This window comes from Pistacia vera, unplaced genomic scaffold, assembly GCF_008641045.1.
Source record: "Pistacia vera cultivar Batoury unplaced genomic scaffold, PisVer_v2 Contig842, whole genome shotgun sequence".
NCBI classification, from domain to species: domain Eukaryota; kingdom Viridiplantae; phylum Streptophyta; class Magnoliopsida; order Sapindales; family Anacardiaceae; genus Pistacia; species Pistacia vera.
This window is the reverse complement of record NW_022196715.1, coordinates 145980-169348: the sequence shown is the minus strand read 5'-3', so window position 1 is coordinate 169348 and position 23369 is coordinate 145980. Positions and strand designations below refer to the sequence as shown.

Sequence of the window (23369 nt, the reverse complement as noted above, 5' to 3'; positions counted from 1 at the left end):
CATATATAGGGGCATATTTGACATTCCATATGTAGAAATTCAACTCGAAAAGAATTCAGAAAATTTTCAAAATCTTTTTATAAATACTTATGGTATTTTATTAGAATTGAAGTGATTAAATAGATTACAACAATCTCGAACATTCACTTAATTGTGGATTCTAAATATAAATAAGAATTGAAAAAAAAAAGTATTGTGCCTTGTATATGAACATTTTAACATGTTCTATATATAAGATATTTGATTAATTGTCTATGTAATGTGTGGTATAATAGGGTAGGATGTATATCTTGTATCATATGACTTAATATTAAATTAAATATAATGCGAAAACGATCGTGTATAGGAGGAGCCGGATTGTTTCAACAATGGTTTATCCAGTAATTATAATGGATATTTATGAAGATTTTTTTTTCTTCCATAACTTTTAAGTAAGAAAAACGTTATATATATATATATTCCCATTATTAACATTATTAATATGATATAATAAAAAACAATTTGATGTCACGTTATCGATGCAATATATGCATAATTAATAATATTACACCCATAATCTTTTTGTACAAACTTTCTCTCATAAATTTATGTGGTAAAAGATAATTGAGTGATTTTAAATTTAATATAAACTTTCACTCAATCATCTTTTGTCACATAAGTTTGTATAAAAAAATTATGAGTGTAGTATTGATCATATATAATATATGATTAAAAGTTGTAGAGATGTGAAAAATAAGCCACTCTAATGAGATTGTAATATTTTAACTAGAATTAAATTAATTGAATTATGTAGTTGGACTTGGCGATTGGAATTGCAGTATGTAGATAGTTTTTATTTAAATATACGTGCCTTAATCACTTTTATTAAGCAACAATTAGATGCATGTTTTTAAAATACAAGCAGGATGGTGGCGGTTTTTTAAGTTGCAAGAAGAACATGAAACAGTCAAAACGAAAAGCGAAATCCAAAATCAAATCTTTAAATTGTAATCAACTCAACCAAAACATGTTAACATCTTCTGGTGTGGGCGCTTTGTATAGGATTTGTTCATCCTAGTTTTTCTTTGTTGTATTTATACCTATATATCTTGTGTGTTTTTGTGCGCGAGTTATGGTGTTCGAGGCCTTTGACTTTTAAGTATTATTCTTTATTCTTTATAAAATTACTACTTAAAAATAATAATAATAATAATAATAATAATGTTAACATGTTCCCTCTAGAACGTTGACATGAATCCCAATAATTTTGGAGTAGAAATATTTTTGAGCAAAATCAAAATTCCATGATTGATTTTAATTTTTGTTGACAAAATGAAAAAAGTTTCCAGATTTGGAGTTCATCTACTCTCCCAACCAACTAAACCATTATTGGATGAAATTATAATCTGTTCTTGTTTGTGATTATACACTGTGGATCCAGATCAAGTTGGCCAACCATGAAATGCATAATACGTGAACATTAATTTAATCATTTTTTGGTTTACTTGACGAAGACAACAACGTTAATATTTATACTATATTAAGTAGCTTATAAATTGACTTACTTTGAATAAGGTTTAGCACCTTTTTAAGTATTAGTTTACATGGAAAAAAATAAAGAATACAAAAGTCACAACCATTATTGGATGATTTGATGATAAAATACGTACAAATTGACCTATATATCTCCGATTAAAAAAAAGAAAAAAAAGGCACACCCAAGCAAACATACAAAGGTGTAGATGATAGGGAGAGAGAGATGTATATATTGGATTGAATAGGGGTAGAATGTACTATATTGAAATTCCATTCCATAAAGCATAAACTTTGGAATATTCGATATGAAATGTTGAAACTCATTATTTTAACCAAACTTGTTTCAGAAACCATGAACATATTAACTTCATAATCATTGGTTATTTCAGCAATAAAATCACTGTCTATTCAGATGTTTTCGAAATGGTTATTACCATCAGATTCCTTGCAAAAATTATGATTGGAAATTGAAAGTGGTAACGTGGTGTGCTTCATATATATATATATATATTGAGGAAAATAAGCAACCAAACAAACACAAGGAAAGCATTTGAGCAAGTCAATATGGGTATGCCTAATCCCTCATTTTTCCTTTTCACATTAACTACACCTCTCTACTATAAAACCTATTCTAACAACTCTCACATTTCTTTCTACTCAAACCCTTATTCTCTTTAATATATTATATAGTTTAATTATGATAATATGCTAATTAATTACTTGAATTTGACGGAAATAGTGTCCCTCTTTTGTTTAATTATATTGTAACAACAAAAGAATGACTGAAAGAGCAGTAGGCCAACCCAATACGGAAGAAGCCCAACACCTACTAACAGCCATTGGATCATCTAATGCTCCAATTTGGGTTTGCGCCACCTATTTACACTTTATGTTTTTTTAAAGAAATCAAATCCTCTAATTAAATGCCAACTTTTACCATTTTCGTATTCATATAAGCTTTAATACTTATGACTTGGTACTTTTAATACCCACATTAATCAAATACATTTGCTTCCTTCAACCTCTCCATCAATAAAGTACCACCTGATTTTTTAAACACAGTAACAAAACTCAAATCGTATATATACCACTTAATTAAATATCATATGTTAACAAAGCTTCTTTTATTGTATTGTCTTGTCTTGTAAAAGAGAAGAACAATATGTTTGAATATAGAATAATTTATTAAATGAAGTTGGATGTTAACTGTTTTAAACAAATCTTAAGAACCACCACTCATACTTTTCCTATCAACCACAATTTCCATCACACTCTTTGACTTTGACTTAATCGACCAAAGGGTATTCCTGCAATCTGTTCAATAAACATTTTCTTCTATAGTTAATGCTTTATTTCTTTCTCTGATTCAAGAGGTAGGGCCTAATTGAGTTCTTAGAAATCATGATACTATTTTGTATTTCTTTTTCTTTTTGCATATCTCTTGAGAAAATTCCTCCTATAGTTTGTCATTAAATTTTGTAAACTTATAATCACTTTGAATCATTTCTCTCACTAGTTCATTTCATCACATCTAACACATTTATTATGTTTACATCTAAAGGTTTAAATTTGATTGATGGTAAAAAAAAAAAAAAAAAATGTACATACATGCATATATACACAACTGTACTGCATTGAAATTGGAATGAAAAGGGGTTGTTCAGTCTCAGGTAAGGAAACTTTCTTTAACAAATTTATTAATACGGAGAAGCTTGAACTCATTGAATTTTCTGATAAAACATTCATATTCTAGGACCTTTGTTCCCCCTTTCATTAATAACTACATGATTTTGAAACTTGTTTGGCTCTTAAACGTAAGACAGTTTTTCTCTTATGTATGTGCGCTTGATCATGTGCAGCAGCATTTCCTTAATTTCACTTCCAAAAAGGTAATGTTAAATGCCATAAGTTAAGGTTCACTGGTTTTGCAGATCACTGTGCTGCCTAAATTACATTTTATAAGAATCATCAATATAATAGCCAGACAGTGTACATAATAAAATGGACAATAAAACTTATGTAAATTATTTGTTACGGAGTGACAGATAATATCGGACACATTAGATGGTTAGGAGTTAAAAAGTTGTATGCAGTTTGATTTAAAATTTCTAATTTGAGAAACCTGCCTGTTGATCGGAAAGTCCAGAGTGAACAATACAGGTAACGGAGACATCGAAATGAAGAAAAGAAACAAGAACCCAGAATTGTTCACATGGTGAATGAATTTGAAAAATTATACTAGAAAAAATTAGTTAATATTTGTGCTGATTACATGTCCAGATAAATTACCACTTGGCACCAAAAGAGATGTACAATAAAACACACAGAACAAGCCAGGAAATTAATACAGTAAAGTACACACTCACCTTAACTAACAGATTGTGATGTTTGACATTGTTGTTCCTCCATTAAGGTTTGAACTCTCTGTACCAATCACCAGACATGAATATGATTAAGAGTGCAACAAATCCAGAAAAAAAAGATAAAACTGCTGTCCTGGTTTACCTTTACAGAACTTTCAACCTCCTCAAGTTTTTGTAGTAGTGTTACATCTCCTGAATAAGGACTTACATCATGCCTTACAGATTTTGATGGGGACTTCTGCAATGGCAAAAGTAAACAAATTATACGCATGACAAGTGAGTGTACAAAAAGAAAGAACTTGAAGAAAACAAAATTCCCTATTGCACCGCATATTAAGAAGGCTAAATATTGGTAATATACAAAATGATCCTAGTGGACTGGCTACATTTACCCTTGTCCTACTTGTGCAGAACATTTTGAAGTGAACCTAAACTTACAATATACAAACTCAAATTAGCTCCACTAATAGTTAGTGCCAACAAAGCGATGTCAGGCACATGAAAAACAAAAAAGGAAAATGCATGGAAGAAATGATATTTTGGCATACCCCTAACGATGAATAACTTGTCTTTGGAATGTCTTCAATTGCAGAAGCTTGCCTAGAGAACACCTCACTCCTCATATTTGAAATACGCGTCAAAACAGCCTAAATGGGCATGGAGGAATCCGTAAATATTTTTTTTTTTCTTCAAAATTACCAATAATAATTATGATGACAACAGAGTACCTTTCTGAAAGCACTTGGATTTGCTATGCCTTGGATTTGAACATCATCACTTGGAGGCCTTCTTACACCAACATTTTCTATTCTAAGAGAGTATACACCAAAAAAAGACTGCAAATAGCCTGATGGCAATACAAGTATTTTAAAGTTTACTGAAATCAGCTGATATAAAATAGAGATAAACTCTAAACTATTGGTAAGACAAAAATATTTCAACATCAATGAGGAAATATCTTTACTCAACAAGACTTTAAACAAGAGCAAAAACAGGTGGGAGAGAACATCTCTAGATGGCCCAAATGTACCCAGTCTTAGCTTTTCTTGGCTTTGGTGAGAGGCAAGACAATGTTTCAACAACATTTTAGCGAACTTTGCTACAAGGTTGTTGTTTTGGACAAACTGAAGTACAATAGTGAATACAAGTACGATTGTTGTTAGGGTACTCAATCTCTAAGTATACTGTATTACTGAACTCGATAATAGCATATAACTACAGCAACGTAACTTATGCAACCGATCCTTCAGAATGTTTGATCTATCCTTGATATCAAATGGTAAAATTAAACCCTGGTCGAGCCCTTTATAAACTCAAAGAATAGCATAGCAACAATCACGCCACAAATATCGTAGATTAAAAAAATCACACCAAAGCTTTTACCTTGTTCAATCACAATGTCCCTAACTGAAGGCAACAAAACATGCTTCTCTTTCTTTAATTCACCAAAACATGGAAATGGCACCGGCCTGGTAACCTGAGCTAAAGAAAAAAAGTATTATCCAACAGAAGACATACATACATAACTTGGCATGACATCAAAGGAATTAACATACAATTGAACAATATGTTTACAGCTTCAAACTATTTTATAAATTCCCGTCCAAATTGTTAATTTATAAGTAACATACAGTCGGCCTCAAATTATAAAATGATTAGCAAACTACACCTTTGAATCATAGAACTTTAAATGCAACCCAAAATATCAGTAAAAGCAACAAATGAAAACATAAAAAGTGAAAGAAGTGTAGTGAATTTACTTTATATACAATGGCATTTGGAGTGAGATAGAGCTTTCTGGAGCGGATATCTTTCCGTAGTATATATCTCCTTACAGGTAAATACAACAGCATGAACAAACCAATACCCCAAGCCAATATCAAAAGCAATGAATATAATACCCATCGAGCAGTTTGATATTTCACAAAATTGTCTTCTTTCTCCCGAAACGACGCCGTATACAAGACAGTATCACTATTATCGTCCTCAGCTTTTTCTATGTCTTTATCAGATAACAAACCCCTCTCCAGATTCTCAATTTCTACGACTTCATCTCCAGATCCCATCTGGGTAATCACAAAATCCCACACCTCAAATTTAACCCAAATCAAATTTCACCAACTAAAGTCGAAAACTATCTCTGTAAGCTCCTCTTTTTTTTCAGGCGTCGTTATGAAGAAAACCCAGAAACTAACTCGAATGGGTACAAGAATTAACAACAGAAGCTTACCGGCTCATCAACTGGTGGTCTTTGAGTTTCGATGTTGAATCCGAATCGAACTTTGAGTGTGTTATCAAATGGAGCGACCGGGAAACGAAAATTGTGTTCTCTGCAATCTTGACCGTTGGTATTAATTGGAGACGTGAATGATGTTGACTTGGGAGCGTTGGATGGTGATTAGGAAGTGAAAAGAACTCTATTTGGAATTGAATAAATAAGACCAGTAGGTGCGGACCGTGCGGTGTGGCGCTGTGCTCTGCCTCTGGTCTCTATTACATTTTTTACTGCTTTAGAACACTCAAATCAACGTCAATCACGATTATCGTACTTAGGCATTGTAATTGCAAAAATCAAAATCCATTTCATCGATTAAATATAATAAAACAGAAATTATTTCCTTTAATTCTACCCACAAAACAGTTCACTTTATACCTTAATCTCTCTATTTTCTCAGTTTTATTACAAACTTTGTTTACTTAGCGGATTGTACAGTAGTGATAATGAAAATGAGAATGTTTCCTTGAAATGAAAATAGTAATCAAATAAAGATAAATAGTAATGAAATAATTTTTTTTTTTTTTGGCTTTATTTAACAAAAATATCCTAAGTCTAAATTATATATATATATATATATAAAGCTGAATATCTATCTTAGTTGATCAATATGTGACACATTTTGGAAGCTTTAAAATTATTCCATTTTGACACATTGGATTGACAACTAGGATTTGTGGTTTAATGAGTCCAATATGATTGTTTCATCTTGACAAATTGGGTTTGTATTTACTGCTCATGTTGGATTTGTATTAATAATTAATAATTAATAATTAATAAAAATGATATTAATAATTAACAATAATACTAATCATATAGGTACATTGCATTGATATTCCAAAGGTCTAACTATAATGACACATTGGATTTGTGATTGTCATGTGGTTGAATTTTATTAGTGATGAAATAGACAATATTAATTACTGCATTGGTATTCCAAAGTTGGATGTGTGGTTTAATGAGAAATTAATGCACTACATTGATATTCCAATAATAATAATATAGATGCATTGCATTGGCATTCCAAAGCTGTAACTATTTTGACGCATTGGATGTGCATTAATAACAAGTATACAAATGCATTGGATTTCTATTAATAATTGTGGTTTAATGATATCATTCTAGGATTGTTATCAATAATTATATAGGTACATTGTATTGATATTGCAAACATTTCTTTATATTCAATTCGTATTTAATTGTGTTGGCATTTCGAAAGATCTAAATAAAGGGTTATAAAAGGGGCGTATATTCAGTTGTATATTATCGCAATATGTTAGTTGGTGTCAATTAGGGGTGTTCAAAAGAACAGTTCGGAACCGAAACTGTTGGATACCCAGGGTTTAGTTTTGGTTCCTACCCAGAACTGATCGTCAACGGGTAGGTTCTGGTTCCAAAAATCTGGAATCGACACTGTACGGTTCCGGTTCCGGTTCCTACAGTCAAGAACTGGAACCAAGAACCAGGACTGAAACGAAATATTATTAAGGAGTGGGGGGGTTTTTGTAAGTTACCTGCCACATATAAAAACTTCATATTAGGGCAAAAAAATTCATTGTTTCTTTCTTCCCTTCCCAGTTCTCTTCGTCTATGTTGCTTTTTCTCTCTATTCACTCACGTCTATGTCGCTCTTTCTCTTACTCAAACAACATTCACGCACATACAAAAGACTCCTCTCAAACTCAACTCCCAACTCAACTCACCTTTTAAAAATTTTCCCTTTTAACTCAAAACCCTAACCCCTCACTTACCCACTTCTACACTATTCTTGAACTTCATTTCAATTCACTTTTCACCTCTTTTACTCACATACTCAGGTCAGTTTTTTCTTTTTTCTTTTTAATTCTTTTTTCTGTTTTGTTTTTGTATTTTCTTAGTGGGTTCTTGCTCTTTATGGCTAATGAGTAGAAAGTTTCTTCCTTTGGAGATGTTGATGCTCAAATGGGAAGTGAGGGTTGTCAGTGTTTGAAGTTGAAGTTGATTTGTTTTTGGAAACAAAAATGTGGTTTTCACATTATCTTGGAGTGTGGTTATGTTGATTTTTTGTTCTTGAAATTGTATTGCTTTGTGACTTTGTCTGCCAATTTTGATCTTGCCGCTTGTGCTATTTCAATTTTGTAATTACAACTTTTTAAGTTAATTTTGTTCGTTTGTTAAATTGAAATGTTGCCCAAACCACCCATATAAGAATCGTTTGTCTCAATGACAAATTAGTACTCAACAATGTCATTTTTGTCCTTGCTTTCCATATAATGAAATGGTACAGCCTGAAATGTACCTTCATTTTCTCGTTCTCCCTTAAGGACCTTTGTAAAATTACAACGCAACATAGCAACGACAGCAACAAAATAAATGTGATAAGATTCATAAGAATTAGAAACATTATAAACTATAGCTCATTTTTAATTTCTTATATAGTTTATCCCTCCTATTGTAAATCCTTATACAACCTTTTCTAAGTCATCTTCTTCCTTGTCTAAAACCTTTAAAGCTCTTGTTAGACCTTCCAGGAAGCTAGTAAAAGAGTATGTCTAGACTAGTACTTTTGTTAAATGTCAAATTTCAACCACAACTTAAGAACAATATGTTACTCTAGAAATCCTTCAAGAATCCATTGCCTAATGGATCCATGAATGATACTCTCATGTGCACTTTGGTGCTATCAGACTTGATTTATTTACCATGGCAGAAAATGGCTCCTAGTCTCAGTCTGAATTGCCCTATTAGACACCAGATTTGTTCATTATCAGCATGCTTGCATAGGAACAACAAAAACAACTTTGAATGCTGGAACTGTCATCATGACATTATTTCCTAATTTCAATATGTCTCTCTCCGATGTTCATTGCTCCAAAACTCTCAAAGTTCAACTACAGATTGTTGGTGCAGATTTGAATCCAGAAAGTATTGCAGCCACTTTGCATTACTAGGTGGTTTGGCGAATTCAAGACCATGCTCTTGATCTCGCTATTCCTACGACTATCGATGCGCTGCTTCTTACTGTTGATTCTTATAATACTCCTCACTATATCAACATCCCCAAGTAGATCTACAGAGATGACTTGATTAAACTGTTACCAGACTCTTGGGTGACAAGTTATCAGTCTCTTAACAAAAAATAAACACCAGTAGTTTCTACAGACTCTACTATGCATGATAACAATGACGGTACAACAACCATCAGATTTAGATCCTCCATCTCCAAAGCCTCATCGTCCTTTATCTATTGATAAGGCTCCAATGCAAATGATGATGATGAAAGATCACCAGATTTCTGCTAATCTTGTCTCTCCATAAAGTCCTCTTTCTTCTAATTATATGAGTTCTTTTCTGAAATACAACATCTTGCAGCCTCTGGTATTACTCAAGCTTCTTCATCTTCCTTCCAAACAGAATCAGAAGCTGATATGATTTCTACTAACGAATCATTTGATAATAGCTTTGATTCTGCCACTGATACTTTTGATTAACATTTCAATGATTATCCACAATTAATGACCCATTAACTCGAACCCTTAAGACAACCTGTTGTCTTTGAAGTTGATGATGAAATGCCTAAAGGTTATGATTTCATTTCGGATTCTCCGCCTATGTATCGACAATCCCGTCATACTACATTTGAGCATGACTCTCATACAGCTTTAGCCAAGCTTCACACTTTTACTGTTGATGATCTGCCTCCACATAAATGGAGAAATCACATGTATGAATTTGAAGCCTGGTTACAAGCTGAGATGCTTAAACCTAATGCCCAAGTCTCTACTGATCTTACACAGTTTTCAGCTAGATTTGGTGGAATTCTTCGTGATTGGTGGATTAGTCTTGGGGAATACATACAAGCTTTGTTTATCCAAATTCCAGATTTTAATCAAGCTCTGTATCTCCTCTATGATGAATTTTGTAGATTACCTCATCTTTATGAAGACCAGGTTAGAGAAGCATATTTTAAGATGCAATGTTGTTCTCTCAAAAAGAAAGATCTTGACAGACATTATAAAGAAATGTTGAAACGATATCATGTACTTAGAGGGATGGATGATCCTAATATGAAGCAACTCTTTTTAGCCTCCATTCTAGAATCTCTAATCCATGAAGCAACCAAGCTCATGCAGTCTCAAAGCAAACAACTTGGTTCCGCTTCTCTTGAAGAAATTTATGAGTTTGTCATTCTTGCTCTAAAAAACCTTTGTTCTGAGAAACAATTTTTGATGATTATCTTAAGCGCTCTAAACAACTGACAAAGGTTTGTCATAGACCAAACTTGTAGATCAAGTGTAAGTCAGATTGTTGATATTTCCATCATTAGCCTTCTCATGTCACATACCTACAACAAAAATCCAGATCTTCCCCACTAAATATTCCACTCCTATTTTTGTTATAGCATTTTTTTTTATACTGGTGCTATTCATATTATTATCAATCCTAAGATCCTCCCAGTGGAAACCTCATCAAGAAGTTTTCTATATTTCTAATAGTGACACTTTCACTACTCATTTGATCAGCAAACCCATTAAAATCTAATTTTTTCTAGAATGTTTCACTTTTCACAAAGTTCCTGGTTCTGATTTACTTGGCAAAGATATGGTTCTAGGTTTTTGATGTTTATTATAAACTCAATAAACTTAGAATCCCCTTAATGATATTCGGTACAAAATGTTTTGAACCATTTGAGAAAAGTCATCAAAGAGTGTAATTCAGAGGTTGAGGATGATTGATACTGGGAAATTATTTTCAACATATAATGGACTGGGAATTGAATTGCAATGTGGTGCTAGTATAATATATACAAAAGAACTATAATAATTCTTCTAGAAATATGATATCTGGATCAGGAGGTAAACAGAAAATTTTTGAAAATGGATAATCAGGATGAACACCTAACATATCATATACGAATTGTCCACATTTAGCTCTTCTTCTTGAATAGTACTTGGGTATCACAATTCTGGATAATCTTGTATATCTGAAGTGACATTTAATTGAGTAGTGATAAAACTTATGTATGTTTGTTTAGTCTGGAGTAATTTCTTAGTATAGGTCGAAGGAAAGAGTTTCTATAGAATATCATCACAAAAAGATGACCATATCTCATTTAGAATTGTCTATTTTTCTCTAATCATATAGATCCACGATCAATTCGGGTGAATCGAGTCCAGTTGGGTCTTGGTTAATATGGATGCACGAGTCACGGTTGGCGCTAGCGCACATAGAAATAAGATGACGTGGCTTTAGCTAATTATGAAGGCCCTCACGTTATCTGTTACCAGTCACCAGTCACCAGTCACCATCTACTCATTCTGCGATTCATGAATCCGCGGACCATAACTCAGTGAGCCACAAAACCGTTTGCCAGCGGACCATAACTCAGTGAGCCACAAAACCGTTTGCCAACTCACAATCACCGAACACTCGTTACTTGCCAAAATTACCCTTAATTCGTCTTCCCTGTCTCCAAAAGCATACGCTCAGATTATAGGCTATAACAGTAAATTCAACTAAACTTTTTAGCACAGAATAACAGCCTTGAAAATACGCATCAATATTGTCGCTCAACAGAACAAAAGCCAAAACAAAACAAAACAAAATAAAACATCCTTGTATTATTTCGTTATCATCGCCAAACAACAATCGGCAGGAAGTTCTTCGTCGGCGGTAACTGGAAATGCGTGAGTTTCTGATTCAGCTTATTCAAGCGTTGATTAAGTTGCGCTCAATTTGATTGATCAAATCACGAGATCTTCTCATTTTGGTTTAAATGCTTAATACTAGTATGATGAATTAGTTATTTATGAGTTTGTTTTGAATTTGAGTGTAGAATGGAACCAATGAAGAAGTGAAGAAGATAGTGAATGTACTCAATGAAGGTCAAGTTCCATCTCAAGATGTCGTTGGTAAGTACATGTCGTTTTCCATTTATTTGATTATTATCTCAGATCAATACTTGTTAATCTGTCTTGAAATGTAGATGAGTTTACTTACTACAATTTTTGGTTAAGCTTAAATATCAATTAAATTTATTCGAATTTGACTGAGAGTTTGGTTAATTCTAGTTAAGAGGTTTATGTTACAATTTAAATATAATCTATCGAGTTAACTGCCGAAAAAGAAACTGCTATTGTTGTTTTGTGTGGGTGATCAGAAGTGTTGACGTGGTGGAATTTTGATTATATTACAGAGGTTGCGATTAGCCCACCGTTTGTGTTTCTTCCGGTGGTGAAGGATTTGTTGCGGCCTGATTTTCATGTTGCGGCCCAAAACTGTTGGGTCAAAAAGGGGGGTGCTTTCACCGGTGAGGTTAGGTATGTGCAAATTCGCTATCAATACATGCTATTCTACCACTTCTATTAATTTGACTTGCGTGCTTGTCTAATTGAAACTAGAGTTTATAGACAAAAAAGTTTTATTGAAACACCAAACAGTAAGGAGCAACTGAACCGACTAGTTCTGACGGGATGTGGTTTATTCCCGTCTAAGTTATGGCTTAGGCATGAATGATCTATGTTTGACTCAACCCGTATGGCAATTAGCCATTTTGTTGAGTCTTTTGATTACATAATTTCTTTGGAACATGTTTTGCATTGATGAACTGAGTATCGAGAAATTATTTGCATACAGAGACTTTTTATTTATTGAAAATTTGAAGTCGATGACTAATGTTTGTGCAGTGCGGAGATGCTTCTCAATTTGGGTATTCCTTGGGTTATCCTTGGACATTCTGAGAGGAGACTTATCTTAAATGAATCAAATGAGGTAAGTAGTGTTTTATGGCACAATGTCAGACTTTTCATTTGGTTTTGATATGTCTACAATCCTGGCTTCACATTTGTGTATCTTTTTCTTCTTATCGTGCACAAAAATAACATTGAGGCTCCCCTGTATATTTTGTTCAGTTAGTTGGGGATAAGGTTAAATATGCACTTTCTCAAGGATTAAAGGTGATAGCTTGTGTTGGTGAGACTCTTGAACAACGTGAAGCAGGATCTACTATGGATGTTGTTGCTTCACAAACTAAAGCAATTGCAGGTACATAATTTGCTGCCATGTACAAAACTTCTGCAGTTTTAAGGGTGTTCTGTATTAATGCTATTAAATTTCTATGTTTTATTTAGAAACTATGACCTTCATCAGGGTCTGGTAATTGATGATTAATTAAACTTAGATTTATGTTGAATACATGTTGTAGCTGGTATGTGGTAAAACTATATTGCTTGATATTTTAATTAAATTTGCATGCTATTCAAATTTTATTGTAGTGGTGGATTCCCCTTATGCACTAACGAAAATTATGTTTGCATTTTCTTGGAACTCAGAAGATCAGTGATTCTTTTTACTGTTCCCATAATTCATCACCTAGCATTACTCAGATTTTAAAGATGAAGGTTGACATATTCTTGAGGGACAGTTATCACAATGAGTAATTGAGAATTCTTGTGTTACATTAATACTTTGACATTGCATTTTATTTATTGTATATTCACACAGTTCTAACATATCAAGGTGCTTTTAGTTTGTGTTTATCTTACATCAATGGTTTAATGTTCTTGCTTTAAGTATATAATCTTGTTATAACTTAATGAAAAATCATGAATTTATATTGGCTATGACAGTGCTGTTTTTGAATTTTATTACATTCTAACTATCTTCTGCTTCAGCTTCTTTTTTTGGCTGTAACAAATTTCAAGAGTTGTACTTGCTATATTTAATTAATTGTTTTTTCATTTTTTTTTAAATATATGTGAAGAATGTTGAATAGTTGTATTATGCTTCAATTTATGTGCTAACTGTAAATTTAAAGTTTGTGTTCATAGTTGGTAATGATTGGTTTATTCCTGGGTCATCCTTTGATCATCGTTTCTTTTTCTGATGGCAGAGCGAGTCTCAGACTGGTCAAATATTGTTTTGGCCTATGAACCTGTGTGGGCTATTGGAACTGGGAAAGTTGCTACTCCAGCTCAAGCTCAGGAAGTGAGTCAGACCTTCACCTTATTTGTTGAAGTTATCATCTTTTTTAAATTGAATACACTCTCACTTCCTTTGCTTTACTTTGGATGAAGCATTGTTTCTGTTGCCTTTACTCTGTGTTTGTGTAACCTAGAGAACTCCTGGGAGATTGTTCAGGGAAACAATTTTGAGCTTTTCTGTTTTAGGAAATTGAGGTTGCAGAATGGAACGGAGCAACTTATTATGAAATTAACATTGCAGAATATTGTTACACTAGGAGCATGAGGGGGGGTGGGTTCAGTGACGGATCCAGGAATTTCATTCGATGGGGGCAAAAAATAAATAAAAAAATTTGTGGGGGCAAAATGTCAAAGTCTTATAGGGGGTAAAATGCAACTAAATATAAATATGTATACAATCTAAAGTTTTTTAAAGTTTGAGTGGGGACCGTGGTCCCCACTCGTCATTAAGTAAATCCGCCACTGGGTGGGTTAAGGGTAAAAAAAATGTTTGAAAAAATAAAACTACGTAAAGAAAAGACAAGGTATATCTACAACATTTATGCAATTTGGGATATATTCTTTTAATGTCTCATTTATTATGAGTGTTAGGACAGTGATCATTTTGATTGTGTCCTTTTTGGTGCATCTGATTGATAGGATAAGAGTACGTGAGTCATACTCTGTGTGCCAAATTTTAGCCATAATGTGAATTTTTGTATAAAGTTCTGGATTTCTCATGATGAATGGTTTTCATTTCTGTTTTATTCTTTTTTGTAATAGGTACATTCGGAACTGAGGAAATGGCTTCATGCAAACACCAGTCCTGAGGTTGCTGCAACAACCCGGATAATCTATGGAGGTATCTCTTCTTATTTGTCCCTTATGCGAAATTTTCTTTATACTGCCTTTCAGTTGTTTTGCAATGTACAACATAATTAATATTTTGGCTTTTAGTTATTCAATTTTCTTTCTTAATGAATTTTCAATCTTTTATTTCTTGAAGAAAAATAAGGTTTTTATACATTGAAACCTAGAGCAGAAAAAAGGAAGAATTTGTAGAAAATGCTGAGATGTTCATAGAATTTTATGTTGACATCCCCATCTGTTGAATAATCTGTTAAATGATCAAGTTGAAGCTAAACTTCAAAAGGGAACTTTATTTTGGTGCTTCATTAATATAAGGAGCTCTCTAAGGATCCAGTTATGCTAAGTTTAACAGTTTCATCATTGAGATCTCTGTCCTTGGATGAGGGGCCAGTAATGGCTGGTTGTATAAAAATCAACATAATGGTAGTATGTGTACATTGCTAAAGCGCTGAAGGTAATAGTTAAGGCTAACATCCGAAAGACAAGATTACCTATAATTTATTGATTCAAACTTTATGTGGGACATCAAAATCTTAAAAATGAGCCTTCCGCATTGTGTTAACGAAGGCATTCTTTCTCTAAGTTCTAAAGGGTGGTGATAATGCAAACTAAAATTACTAGTTTCAAAAAGTGTTTAATGACTCTCACATGTATTTTTATATGTATAGATTTGTAATTGCTTAGTTGAATGCCTGTTTCAGGATCCCTAAACGGTGCAAACTGCAAGGAATTGGCAGCTCAGCCTGATGTTGATGGATTTTTGGTCGGTGGAGCTTCTCTGAAGGTAAAGATGATGTTCCCTTCTCTTTTTTTGCTTCCTATATACTCAAGTTTCTGTTACTTATATTTGGTGCTTCTTTTGCTAACTTCATTCCAGCCGGAGTTCATTGACATTATCAAGTCTGCTGAGGTGAAGAAAAATGCCTGAGTTTGTTTCATGCCTAGCATGCTGAGTCGAGGAAGCTTTTTTTTTTCAGGAAGGTATATGGAATCCATTGGGTACAAATTTTAGACATTTTTGAGGAATAAGTTATGCTTTTTGTATTTTGATAAGCACTTCTAACTGAAGTTCGTTTATGAATAAATCTTACTATTTTTATCACCATGTCTAATTCATGCTCAGGTGCATGTGCTCTCTCTTTCTTTTTTGTTTAATAGTTTATGGATTCATCAATATTATGACTGTTGGAAAGAAAATTATATGAATCTCTTGTCACCATTTCAGAGATGTTAGATTGTGTTGACTGTTGACTGCCTCTTCTTCAGGTAAAATTATGGACTCGGGTTCAAATGGCACAAATTATACACTAGAACAACTGCTGATAAGGTTGATTTTGGTCTAAGATTTGAGTGTATAATTTAATTTGGGAAAATTCTTATGGGTTGATGGCATTGATCAGGTTTGGAGACTTAAATATTAGATTTGTGATTATTTTATAATGTATAACCATTTCCAAGCATGGTTGTCAAATCTCGTATCGTATCGTGTATCGAAAACCTGTATCGCGTATTGTATTGTATCATAGGATACGCTATTTTCAAAAAAATTACTATTATTCCAAAGATTAATTAAAGAATTTTGTGGTATTATTGGCTTCAAGTTATGGTATTACGTAATCAAAATTAATCACAAAATTAAAAATATATATCATTTTCTCTCAATTATTCATATCATTTTCAAAATCAATGTCAATATCTATATCTTCACTTGTATTATTATTATCATGCAAAATGGGCAACACATGTTCATTTTCACTTTCTCTATGCAAAATAGGTAAATTTAGACAGATTTCAGTGAACCAGGTTGGGTGACCTATATCCGACCGGAAATTTTTTTGGGCTTTTGGTCCAAATTAATGAAATCATATTGATATTTTTAAAGATACGAATAGGTACGTATCGTATCGTAGGATATATATCAACGTATCGAAAGGTTTATGATACGCTTTCTTATACGTATTATTAACGATTCGTATCGAATTGTATCGTAAGATATGTATCATGTATCGTAAGATGCTAAAAACCATGTTTCCAAGTACAGTTTGAAAATTAAATTTTATTTCTTAAAGTTGGAAATGAAGTCAAATGCTTACCTCGAAAAAAAAGTCAGTACCCATGGATAAGCGTATAAAGTCTTTTTAATTAACAGTATTCAAATGAATTTTTTAGCTAATAATTAAGCAAATTAATTAAATTAATTTGAGCAAAATCATTTTATAAAGCACTAAATATGCCAACCCAATGGATGTGTAGATTCTTAATCCCAACCATAGAAAAAAAAATGCAGTAAAAGTAAAGGTCTTAGTCTTACATGCCTTTTGTCCTTTATGCTTCCATATGCGTTATTGGTTGTTGAGCACAATTACAGAAAATGCAATGAATTTGTTTGAAGATGGGATGCTTGTGTGTTTATTTATTCATATCATATCATTTCATCTCATCTCATCTCATCTCATCCCATCTCATCTTGGGTTGGAAGTACAACTTCCTAATCAAATCTTATATCTCTATCACATGAACTCTTGCCATCATAATCAATTTTAGGGGGTTAAAAATCACTTCTCTAAATTTCTTGAAAAAGTGAAGCTAATCCAATTGGAGAAGTCAAACCTAAAGACGTGTTATGAAGGTCCAGATATTTAACATCACTGGAGTTTAGGGCTGTAAACGAGTCGAGCCGAGTCGAGTCGATTTTCGTCTTATCGAGCTCGACTTGTTTGCTACAGGGTTGAGCTCGAGTTCGAGCTCGAGCCTGACGAGCTTGGGAAAAGCGACTTGAACTCAAGCTCGATCGAGTTCGAGTCGAGCTCGAGCCCCAATCGAGCTCTCGTGCCCCAATCGACTCAAGCTCGTTAAGGCTCAATCAAACCGACCGAGCCAATTTCCCCCCTTACTTAGAGCCTTCCTTCTTTACATCCAATGTTGAATTTACCTTCAGTTTATCTGAAGTCACAAGAAAACCAAGAATGAAATGCAACTGCTAAACCAATTTGCGAAACATGATACACAATACTATCATGACAACAAAAGCCACATGTGGATCTTCATTCAAAAACATTACAATAGGAAATAGCCAAAACAATTGCAGATAAAATGTTTTTGATCACACAATACAAAAAGAAAAAGAAAAAAAACCTCATATTCATAATTAATAATGTTTACTGTTCCATCAACACCGTTTATTACAAGACACTGATGAAACACAAATGCTTTTTGACTAGGACTGTCAGACGAGTCGAGCCGCTCGTAAGCTGACTTTTCTTATAATCTATGGGCATAATCTTTTTGTATTTCTATCAAATGTGCTTGTTATAAAAAAAATTAGCAACCATGACATCTTCGGATTTATCTGGTTTGCTGTCATCCCCACCGATCTCCTAAAAACATGTCCTTTTGCATCTTATCGTTCAAATTAATTATAAGCTAAAGTTCAATGCTTAGTTGAATTGTTGCTAATGACTAATGAGGTTTTTAAAGTTCTTTGGAATGCAGCATGAAATCAATGAACAAACAACTCAAAAGCAAACATAAATTCAAAAGCAAAACAACTCATAAGCATAACAAACAACTCCGAAAATACTGTGCAAAATCAATGAATTCGTCAATCCTCTGGAATGCAGCGTGAAAAAGATGAAAGAAGAGATGTAAAACTCACCGGTGGCTACAAAAACACGAGATGAAGCCTGTCAGTTTCATGGTGGTGAGATTTCGTGATTTGGGGGTTTACGCTTCAGTCAATTTGGGGGAGAAGAGTTAGCAAGCCTGGTTTCAAGCTTTGAGGGATGAAATTGCGGCTTGTGTGAGTGTTTTTACGGTCGGCAAGATCGGCGACGGCGACAGAGACCACTGATTTCACGACAAGGTTTGGGGTTAGGGTTCTTCGTTGGGTTTGCAATTTGGGGGAAATTGATTTGGGGGTGAAATTTGATGTTTTACGATTTTGCACTTTGGGCGGGAGGGGACGGGGGAGAAAGGGGGGGTACGGTCAGTTTTTTTAAATTTTGTAACTGCTATATAACAGTCAAGTCCCTTATGGTTTATAAAACTCACCAAAAGCACCCTGCATAAGCAAGCCAGCCCAGGCTCACGAGCCCACGAGTCGAGCCCCCCCATGTTTGAATTCGACTCGGTTAATAAACCGAGTTCAAGCCGAGTTAACTCGACAATTGTCGAGTTGAGCCCGGCTCGACTCGTCAGACAGTCCTATTGGAGTCACAAATCCATGGAAAGCCCAAACTCAAATTATGATCTAAGAGTCCAATAACCAAGTACCAATATGTGGTGGTATGAATATGAATAAAGGGATCAACTTTTCACCATAAGGAAAGGAAAGCCAAAAGCTTTGCTAATATGTAAAGGGAACCATAAAACCTAATTTCTAACCCTAGTGTTTATGTTTTTGTGGAAATTTTTAAGTGGTTTAATATAAAAAATTTCACTCGAGCATTCGGTGTTAGAAGGATCAAATTAAATCACAATGATCAATTCCTGATACACTTTTTACCTCTACAAGTAAATTCCATTCATCATCATTATAGAGTCTATTATTCAGCTTTGTCTGTTCACCTCACATTGCCCAAAAACTTTATTTAAATTTAGGTTCAAAACTTTCACTTTGATTTTCCAATGAAAACACCAAATATCCTTATTCTAGATTCGACAATTTCTTACTATAATTGTCACTGGTTCTCAGTAAAGTCAATAGAAACAACCACTACCATCGCTTACAGTTCTAAGCAAATTATAGGAGTGACAAATGTCACTTATATATGTGTGTGTGGGTTCCAATCCTTTTATTTTTCACTATTTTGACGTATTTTTAATTCTTTAAATGATGCATTTGATACTACAAATTGTATTTAACTTGTCATTTCTAAGATGAATTAACTGTGCAAATCATATTAAATGTTTTGCAAAGGCTGAAAGATGGTGTCATAGTTTTATATATGTATTAAGGTGAGAAAAAAAAAAAAAAAAAAAATATATATATATATATATATATATTTTGTAGTAATTAAAATAATTGGCCTACAGTTTGGTTAGCTGAGTGGTCCAGGATGGTTTGCGAGGAGGCTTTCAGTTGTAGAATTATTGAATTAATAATAACAAAAATGCCTAACAATAAAGAAGGAAGGTATGCATCCAAGAAAAGAAAGCAACATCCCCTTACTCGCCATTTAATTTTTGTTATCATTGATTGTGGCTGTGTAATGTTAATTTAATATTTTAATTATGTTGAGAAATCAAGTCTCCTAGTTTTCTCATATTGTATCTTTAGTAGGCTAGTAGTTGTATAAGATAGACTATTGTTCTGTGTTTTGTATTTTGTATTTAGATAATTATAGCTATTATTCTGGATCATAAACTTTAAGATCTAAGGCTTGTATATTGGCTATTTATGTTTACTGATTGTGAAACTAATATTGTAGGTTTATCCTTAACATCTCTTGTTTCCTACTATTGCTTTTTTTTCTACTAATTATTCAAGGTTTAACCTTGATTTTAATGGTGAAAATTAATTTTGAAAGTTATGGCCCTCAACAATTAAAGAAGTCATAATCTATAATCATACACAACCTTACCCTAATATACATTTATTTTGTGTATACTAATTTGAGAATGTGCTAATTATATATTTATTGGTATCATAATGATAATCTTAGAAGATTCATCTAAATCATGTAAGTATCACTTAAAAATGAAATGGGATGTAGTGATAAAAGAGAGTAGACATTTGGTAAAATATCACTTTCTTATTTGGAAAAACCTGTATAGTTGGATAGATGGTTTTATGACAAGAATTTAAGCTCTGTAAGTATAGATGTGGACAAGTTTGATAGAAATTGTTGAGAAGGAGCAAACCACTACTATGAGTCGGCCCTTTTTTTTTTTTTAAATAATCTGAGTAAAGTGTTTAATGAAGATAAAGTATATTCTTGTATAGTTTGGGTAGTTATAAATTTTTAATTTAAGATAAAGACTTTTTACTATAGGTGTATTTATGTGAAAATAAATGGTAAACAAACAATAATAAACGTCTTATATCTTAAATCTTAAAGAGATATAAACCTAAAATAAATAAATCAGCCTTTAAATTGCTATTTGACTGACCCTTTTTTTTTATGACCATATGGACTAATAGAAATGATTACAATACCTAATTACCAAGGATCAAATGGAGAGTGGGTGGGTGCACTTAGAGAATATACGGAGGGTATTTAACAGCGATTTGCAGGAATCGCCCCGCTCTTGGCTTGAGGTAAGCCTAAAATTAGATTTTGGGTATCTGTCTGAAGTGGTTACCAAAAAAAAAGAAAAAAAGTAAAACAAGGATTTTTTTTGCATGAAATTTATATTTGTTTATTATTAAGTATTAATCAAATTTTGGTAATTACAGTATATTAAAAAATATTTAGTAATATAATAATGGAATATCGAAACCTAATAAGCTGTATTACAACTTGTCACTCATAAATAGTGGCCACCCCACGCATTAAGTGACTTTACAACCGAGTTGAAATCCGGACAACAAGAGTTTGGTCGTGACAGTAACATTTGACAACCCTTTTGTCCTTTCTATTCTAATAAGATGAAAAGGTATATTTGGTCCACAGAATATAACATAACCCTTCATATATATATATTATATAAAATAAAGATAATAAGTGAATAAGAAGTTAATATAAAATGAGGAAACCCATGTGCATGGGGTTTGCTGACTGAAGGAAGCAAAATATATTAGTAGACCAAGTTCAATGATACACTCCCTCATGTCACATGCTCTCACCTTAAGGTTTGGTTGGCAATTAAGGATTTTGTTTTCTTGTCCCTATCTTTAACATTAAACCCATCTCCCATTTTGTGTTTTTACCATTTCCCATTATCCACAATCATCTGGAAATTAATGGATAGGCCTTGACATAAAAATATAAATGAAAATAGTCAACCTTATTAGCAGAGTGAAGGAAGGGTCAAAATCAGAAGCACATGGGTATCGGAAAGTATCGTCTATACGCGTTGACGACCATAAACATAATGATGAGGTGTTGATGCCCCCACGTCAGGTGTCTACTCAATTCTTTGGTTGGGTTCTCATTTGGGCCCACTACTAGACCGAATTCAATCACACAGGCCCATCACTTGCCCCACTTCACGTCCTTATTCTCTACTCCTGTACTGTATATATTTACACTTTGATACTGACTCCTTTTTTAATATTTTTGCTATAATTATTGTCAATGTCATTTTTTTTTTTTTATTGAAAAGTGATATTTTAAAAGTTTATGGGTATGAAAATGTCATTAAACCATTATTTGGATAGAAAAAAGTCGTTAACTCTTTTAAAAAAGTTGTAAAGCAACCCTCCATTATGAATTATTATTGGTAATGATTTTAAATGTTAGCCATTAATAGGTACATGGTTCGATATAGCATTATTACCATCATGCTTAATCTTGTTTCCGTCTACCTTAAGTTTTTAATAACTACATTTAACTAAAATGTGTTACCTCTCAATTAGTAATTGAAACCATTGGAAATGAAATAATTGTTGATTTAGGGCAGGCTACATCATTTCATTTCAAAATCAAACATTTTTTTTAGTGATTATGAATAAAATATAAGATGAAACATGTATCGAGATATCTGAATGAATATTGTTTTGATGGGAACTCCTTTTTGGCTGTTTCACTTTCACATACAGTATTTTACTATGAAACACCACACCAGGTTGACTTGTAAAAAAACAAGAAGACAATAATAAGGAACATATAATTATTGTTTTGTAATTGGCGCCTTCAGTGTTAATGTTTGCCAACCTGTTTACAAGGACAACATTTGTGGAAATTTATGGTGTAACTCATTATTTCAATTATACAACCCACCCTAGGCCGTCATTTCATTAATTAAAAAAAAAATGAAAATACAACTAATTTAACTGCAATTATTAAAGCAAGAAATTAATTTACCTAATGATGGAAAAAACCTCTATAATAATAATGATAATGAGATGCGTGCTGATGCTACAGGTGGGGGATTAACTAGTAGTGCAATAATTCAAGCATTCCCCAAAAAAATATATATATAATTATAAAACCAAGCAATAATAATCACCACCCCACGTGAACATCAATAATACCATAAGTATGTATGTAGAGGCCTGCAATATTACAAAATTAGTATATATGAATTTACAAGGTTGTATCAGTATGGCAATTAAATTTGCAGATGAATTGAGTTCTTAATTAAAATTTTACGTGAAGCGTGGGGATGTGGTATTTATGAGTTTCAAAGGGGAGACAGCAGCAATCATATATATATATATATATATATTTACGGCTTGGTTGGAACATGCAGTGAATAATTGGTGCCGTGAATCTCGGTTCATGCTTCGCCCTGGGGGTTTTT

The 23369-nt window shown here is 33.0% G+C and overlaps 2 protein-coding genes across 3 annotated transcripts; one reads left to right on the top strand and one right to left on the bottom strand.

Moving 5' to 3' along the window:
- Positions 1-3735: 3735 nt before the first annotated feature.
- Positions 3736-6305, bottom strand: LOC116118416. 2 transcript variants are annotated; one of them, XM_031404406.1, is made up of 7 exons: positions 6109-6305; positions 5639-5944; positions 5262-5355; positions 4607-4725; positions 4427-4525; positions 4021-4116; positions 3736-3939 (listed from the first exon to the last, which is right to left on the bottom strand). In XM_031404406.1, exons 2-7 carry the CDS (start codon positions 5942-5944, stop codon positions 3883-3885), a joined length of 771 nt encoding a protein of 256 aa, XP_031260266.1. In that variant the 5' UTR covers positions 6109-6305; the 3' UTR covers positions 3736-3882. The 2 variants fall into 2 exon arrangements, with proteins under 2 accessions (XP_031260266.1, XP_031260265.1); XM_031404405.1 differs by having other exon boundaries at positions 5639-6305.
- A 3399-nt stretch (positions 6306-9704) lies between these two features.
- On the top strand, positions 9705-16153 carry LOC116118403 (triosephosphate isomerase, cytosolic-like). Its single transcript, XM_031404386.1, has 10 exons — positions 9705-10082; positions 11757-11819; positions 11969-12044; positions 12329-12452; positions 12819-12903; positions 13044-13176; positions 14024-14118; positions 14877-14955; positions 15665-15747; positions 15841-16153. The coding sequence occupies exons 1-10, from the start codon at positions 9705-9707 to the stop codon at positions 15889-15891; spliced, it is 1167 nt and encodes a 388-aa protein (XP_031260246.1). The 3' UTR covers positions 15892-16153.
- Positions 16154-23369: the final 7216 nt, after the last annotated feature.